Source organism: Diachasma alloeum, unplaced genomic scaffold (assembly GCF_001412515.2).
Source record: "Diachasma alloeum isolate Michigan unplaced genomic scaffold, Dall2.0 Dall_scaffold_00323, whole genome shotgun sequence".
NCBI classification, from domain to species: Eukaryota; Metazoa; Arthropoda; class Insecta; order Hymenoptera; family Braconidae; genus Diachasma; species Diachasma alloeum.
In genome coordinates this window covers 65,243-71,965 of record NW_021680462.1, presented here as the reverse complement: position 1 = coordinate 71,965, position 6,723 = coordinate 65,243, and the positions used below count along the sequence as shown (strand labels likewise).

The window sequence follows — 6,723 nt, the reverse complement described above, 5'->3', positions numbered from 1 at the left end:
GCAATAATTATCTGAAGAATTCATTAATACCCATTGAATGAATGACCCAACCGAACAACGTGGCAGCTTCCTCAGGTGGATTCATATAGTTGAAGAACCCCGTCCTCCTTCTGTGAATCGTCAACTTCATCAGAAACGATCTTATCCCCTGATTTCAGGCTTTCCGTCCCTTTCATATTCCTCCCACTCATGAGTACTCCTCGATGTTTTTTTACATGATAATCCTGACATTCCGGGAATCACTCGAGGTTGACTTAGAGCCATGACTGACTGTTCAGCAACTGTCCTCCAGGATCATAACAATTTTTTATTTTCTGAGAAAATTAATGTCTGCGGGATCGTCACGTTCTCATGGATTTTTTTATGAGCTTCCAGGATTTGGTTCCTCTCGTTCGCTCTCATATTCACACTCATGAACTCGAACCATTTCGTCATCAATAAATAAAAACACTTCATTACATAATGTTAATTAAACTTTGTTCAAACCACTAGTTCCAACTGTTTCCAACCGAAGTAAACACAGCTGACGCATTCTGGGGAGGGGGAAGCACAGTTGACAGACATAGAGACGGTGCATGAGCGAGTGGGGGCGCGCGCCGTGATAACATTGGAAAATAATTGTTTAGAAAATAATTATCAATTCCCAAATTCCGAATCAATTTTTTTTGGACTTCCCAAATTATTCCGCATCGATTTATAAGGGTTTACTTGATATTCGGTCATATCACCTGCTAACTATACGCCGTATCAAGACTAATTAATTATAAATAAACTATCAACTCCTAAATTATAAAATTATATTCCTAAATTATCCCAAATTATTCCCAAATTATCTAAATTGGTTTCATTCGGAAATGAGTTATTTTCCTGCTAATTATATGTCCGTCAAAACCTAGGTTTTCACAACTATTAGATTTTTCTACGTTATTGACCTGTCGATAACGTAGGAAATCCCAAAAAATTATCGATGCTCTATTCAACCGCGTATGTAAGTGGCAACTTCATAAATTATTCCCATTGTTATTATTTAGTGAGGGGGTTTGGATATTTTGCCCACGGCTTTCCAAGCGATCAAATAATGTGTTCAACAATTTTTCTGGGATTCTTTGCTTTTTTTTCAGCTATGCACCCTTATAATACCCTTAAGGAGTAGCAGTACCCCTTGCATGTGTTGAATATTAGAATTGTCTTCATGTCCATAGTTATTAATTTTTTGGGTTTCAAAAAGTAATAACTATGGATACGAAGGCAATTCTAAAATTATTCTAAAATTCAACACATGCACCAAACAAGTCGTATTTGCACCAAGAAATCCGTTCATGAAAATCACCGAAACAATCGAGTGTTTCATGAATATTGTGATGATGTGAATAGGGATCATTTCTATATGGCATTGCCCTTTATTTTAACGCATCGTCTTTCCAAGAATGATGGAAGAAATTGACGCGTTATAATTTTTTTTCTTCTTCTGTATGGAAAAACTTCTTCAGAAATCGTAATTTGATAAAACATCCACTTACTATGGAAGGAACAAAAAATACAAATTTATTTAACAATTATTCATTTACTATCCCCGATTAGAAACTGTTGTTAGAAAATAATTTGATAAACTTTGAATACAGAAATTCCTGTATATAAAATTTTAATTCATTTCCCAGTTTATTCCTCTTCACTTCGAATGGAAAAATAATCCAGTGAAAGATAATGATTCAAAATACGTCACCTTTATTTATAATTCATCAATACGCCTTGTATAATTACTACGTCGTAACGGAAATTAAGTGTCAGTGTATTGCATCGTGCTAATTTTGTTATTGCCCCTCTCAACATGTTATTTTCACTAAAGAGTTTATGCTAAAAACACTCTGTAGTATACGAAGTTCATCAAGATCACAGTGAAATTAGTAGATAGAGACTATACTCAATACTCCAGTAATTTTCATGGACGTATTCAAATTTTGAAATTTCATAGTAGTATGAAGAAAATCCTACAAGGAATTCGAAAATATGGCAACTCATATCACATCGTTATTCATAGAAATTATATCTTACGAATCCAATGAAAATCTTGTAAATATTAGTAATAATATCTCGGAAATTGCAACGCTCATTCACGTATTTACAGTACACGTTTCCTCTAATCACTCGATCGATAAAATTATTTGACCATATTGTAGTTTTCACATACGCATGCAAAATCTAAGTAACTTATGTATGATAGAAATGACGTGAAGTCTCCAAAATTTACCAACACATCTTGTCAAATTATTCATCACAATTGTATGATAAGAATACAATGAAAATCATATTAATTTCTGTGAGAGTAGCACGAAAATTCATACTCTCATTCATGTATTTACATCACCTGTCTGCTAAATTCCCATGAGTATGTTTAATTAGCATATGAAATGGGAAATTGAACATTTTTTGTGGGAAATTTACAGTACGATGAAGATGTAATTACATATTGTATCCGAAATTCGTGAAAATAACATACGAAAATCACAAGACAACTTTGGTTTTTATAAGAAAATAATAATTTTCACATATTTCATATGAAATACACAATACTCTGCATGGATATTACTAATGTGTGCAATGATTTTCCTGGAAAGAAATATTAATTTTTCATTTTTCTACAGTGATATTGATTTTCTCATACCGGAGTATTGTAAATGTGTTGTAAAATCACAATTTTTTTAACAGTGCGAGTAGAAATTTCATCGGGGCCCCCAATGTGCATTGGGAACCTATGAGTTTGTTGCGGGTTCCTGACTCATCGGTTGCACCCGACATGTAACCCGTAGCTTCCAAATTCAACAATGTAGGGACGATCATTGCCGGTCACAGATGAGTTTACCACCGATTACTAACTTATGTAACTCAACCCGTTTGCAACTTATAAGGTGTTACAGACGTTCAATTGTCCAAGTCCGGCCGGGCATAACTGGTCGAGAATGCATCAGTAGCCTAAATAAGGGTCAAAATCAAGGGGCAGAAATGAAGGCCAAAACTAAGGCTCATGAGGGTCACGAAGGCCAGGGATGAGGGTCTGAAATGTTATCAATAAGGCTCATTAATTAGGGTCAGCAATAATGGTCAGAAATAAAGGTAAAAAATAAGGGTCAGAAATGAGGGTCGCTAATAAGGATCAGAATTAAGGTTTAAGCTTAATAATCATGAATCATTCGTCAGAGAATACAAATCTTCGCCTTATCTGGAATATATAAATGTTATATTCCCAAGAAACAGGATACACGGAGAGAAATTTTCTACGAAAAGTCTAGTACGAATACTGGAAAAAATCACAATCCATTGGCTGTGAAAAATTCTAGTGCTGTTGAGGAAAAATTTCTTGGTATTTCTGGTAAAATTTCTGAGGATTTCTGTGAAATTTTCACAGAAATACAGAGAAAAATTCACGTTTTCCCCAATAAAATTTCTAGTGCCGGTACTGGAATTTTTTCCTGGCCGTCACTTTGCGGCTCTTTTCCCGTGCTAGCACTAGAATTTTTCGAAAAAATTTCTCTCCGTGTAGTGGACTTGGACTTCAGCACAACAGACGACCACCAAAGTTAAGTAACATCGAGTAAGGTTTGGAAATGGATGGGTGACCACTCAATGGAAATGGAATTTTTCTTCTTTTTCGGCGTGTATAAATCGATTCTTACCATTGCGCATGCTTTTCCATGGCAATTAATGAGTTATTCATCATTGACAAATCGTTAATAATAATTAGGTGAATAAGTAATCACGTGAGTTTTTGATGGGTTACAGCAAACTACTTATAACTTGTGAGATAACTGTGACGTTTTCATAAGTTCTTTGTAGGCCGAAATATATATGGAACCGGTGACCATGTCGGATGCACCTGATCGGTAACTGATGATAAACCGAGGAAATTTCAACTCGGGATGATCCTACGTAGAGGATTCTGTCACTGATTGAAATGAAGTAGTAACAAAGAAAGATAACAGCCATAAAATATTCAACGATTTATCGGCAATGTCACGCCGGATACAGTGTAATTGTAAGGAGAGCTTGGAGTAGCAGAGCGAGTACAAAACCAATTTCTTTCGTACTCATTTCAGCAGCTGTACCTTTCCCGGTATTGCACAGGGATTTTTCGCAACATGCTGTGCACGCATAGAGCTTCGTTCTTTCTCCAATCACTATACAACCAGGCTCACATTTGTTCGTGCAGTTTCTTTCGATGGCCCACATCATGGGTTCAGACGTAGAATTTTCTGTACTTGTGGTGAAGGAGAATCTTTTTACCTGCAGAATCAATGAAATTATGATGAAAACAGATGGTTATGTAATCAAATAATTGAAAATTATTTTCGCCCTCAAAATTTATCATCATTGGCAATTTATGTGTTTGAAATATCAATTTTTGTTGACATAAATATAGTATAATTATCAAGCAATGAAGAAAGCCAACTAAAATGAAAAACAAATTCCATTCAGATAATTGAGATTATTTTTTTTATTTATAGTGAGTTTATGCGGAATATTATCTAACATTAAGGGTATAAACTAGCGGGATTCAAAAGTTCTGCAATTAAAAAATGGCCTTCGTGAAGCTCTTCCTTTATGTGTAATCCCGTCAAATATATCTAGTGAAACATATAGAACCATCAAATATAGCGCAAATGTCCAAAATTCTTAAAAACATTGCAGGCGGCGCTATCTTCGACACAGCTATAATTGTCCATGGATACGTCCATGGTCTTTGCTTCTTTCTCTAATTTCCAAGAAACTCCTTGCATTCCCTCAAATTTGTCTATTAGGGTTGAATAGGAAATAATATATTGTGATATAATCGCGACGGGTTTTTCATAAAAGTTGGCGGCCAACTAATCACACCGGCTGAAAAATCCGGTCACACATGTGCCTGAACTACATTTTTTTGACAAGTAAATCACGGATGAAAAAATTTAATAGAAAAATATAGAACAATCGAATTCTGTTGACTTTTTCTATTAAATGTTTTCTACTGAACATGTCAATAGAATCAGCCAAAAACTAATAGAAAGTTTGATAGAAATTCAATAGAATTTTCTAACGAATTCGATAGGTTTTTCAATTAAATTTTTTCATGCGTGATGAAGACCCATTTCGGTACGAGGTGAATGCAACAGCGGTGATAAAAAAAATTTCTGGTGCGTGTAGTCTGTTGAAAATCATCCTTCAGTTGGGCTAAATGTCGAATTTTGCTCGCTCGGAAACCTTCGGGCATCGACGAACACGCACGAGAACGATCGTGCGTGTCGTATCTTTAGTACGCCATCGAACTTCATCTAGTGAAAGTGCCGGAAAATTATCGCAGCTATTATCGAACATTATAATCGCAAATCATCTTTTTGTTAAGTTGTATACAGTCCACTCGGAAATCATCTATTTATTAAACTTTGTGTTGTGTAATTTTCAGTGCATAATAGTTTGTTGATTAAAGAAAACTCATCAAATTACCTCCGGCTAATTATCAACCCCTTACCGGAATCTCACTCTTCCTCCCGACCACCCGGCTCATCAAATCGTGATTGATTTCTAACATTGGTCCTTCGAGCCGGATAGTGGAGTGTAAAAGTGCGGTGTTGAAAGTGGATAGTCATCAAGGACAGGGACAAGAGACAGTGTGGTGAAGTGCAGTATCACGTGTGGAAAATCAACGCGTTTGTGAAATAGACGCTCTGTGTGCCACGAGGCAATTCGGGATTCACAAGACAATTAACGTGGACAATCACCAGAAAAAATTCAGTGCTATTCATCCAGAATAAATCCCTCAGAGGATTAGTGCTGTGGCCTCATCGAAGTTTGTGTACATCGTACACTGCGCGAATTGAAAATCATCGTTGGTACTTGGCGGATTTTGATACTCATCGGATTCCTTCATTCTCAATCCGTCCGACTTTCGGCAGTGAACCTCATCAGCGTGAGTCGAGGAGGCATCCTCACTCTCGCTACACTCGTATTACCTATATCGGCGTTCAACGTGCGGGTATCATCATCTCTTCCACGGAGTCTCAACGTATTCATCAAAATTCGGAAATCTACTCGTTCAAACCACATCACTACGTCTTCAGAAAGTCATCAAGTTTATCAACGCAGGGCAACTCAACGAATGAACAAGCTTGACAGAGACGTCAAGGACGTTGGCAGGGTCGACAAAATTTCGGAGAATTATCAAAACTCAAATTTGAAAAATTCATCATCGAGAGAACATCAACGCAATGGTTCATCTACTCCGAGCCCGGGAACGCAGGAAACATTTGGATGGAGAGGTAAAATATCATTTATCTTCTATCAATTTCGGCAAATGATACCGCCCTCATCCATTGTTCCTTTCCCGAGGTAACTCATCTTCAAGGACATTTACAAGGTCAACGGCGATTGAGGGAATTTACGACTCTCTCAACTCTCCAGAGATCTCAACGGTCGAATCTTCAGGGGACTCCAACTCCGNTATCGGGACCAGTTGGTTGTAACGACTGCGTAGCCAAATCATCCTTCAAAACATCAACGTAGACGGCGAATCAACAATTATTAGAACTCCTAAAAAAGTTCTGGCTCCAGGAGNCCGCCCTCATCCATTGTTCCTTTCCCGAGGTAACTCATCTTCAAGGACATTTACAAGGTCAACGGCGATTGAGGGAATTTACGACTCTCTCAACTCTCCAGAGATCTCAACGGTCGAATCTTCAGGGGACTCCAACTCCG

The 6,723-nt window shown here is 37.1% G+C and overlaps 1 protein-coding gene across 1 annotated transcript in view; it reads right to left on the bottom strand.

Annotated features, from left to right (window-relative positions):
- Nucleotides 1-3,982: 3,982 nt before the first annotated feature.
- LOC107040151 overlaps nt 3,983-6,723 on the bottom strand; it is an 11,350-nt gene continuing 8,609 nt past the window's right edge. The window contains exon 3 of the mRNA XM_015260097.1: nt 3,983-4,278. Within this exon, the coding sequence (XP_015115583.1) occupies nt 4,009-4,278 (270 nt within the window). The 3' untranslated portion in view covers nt 3,983-4,008. The remainder of the gene's footprint in view (nt 4,279-6,723) is intronic.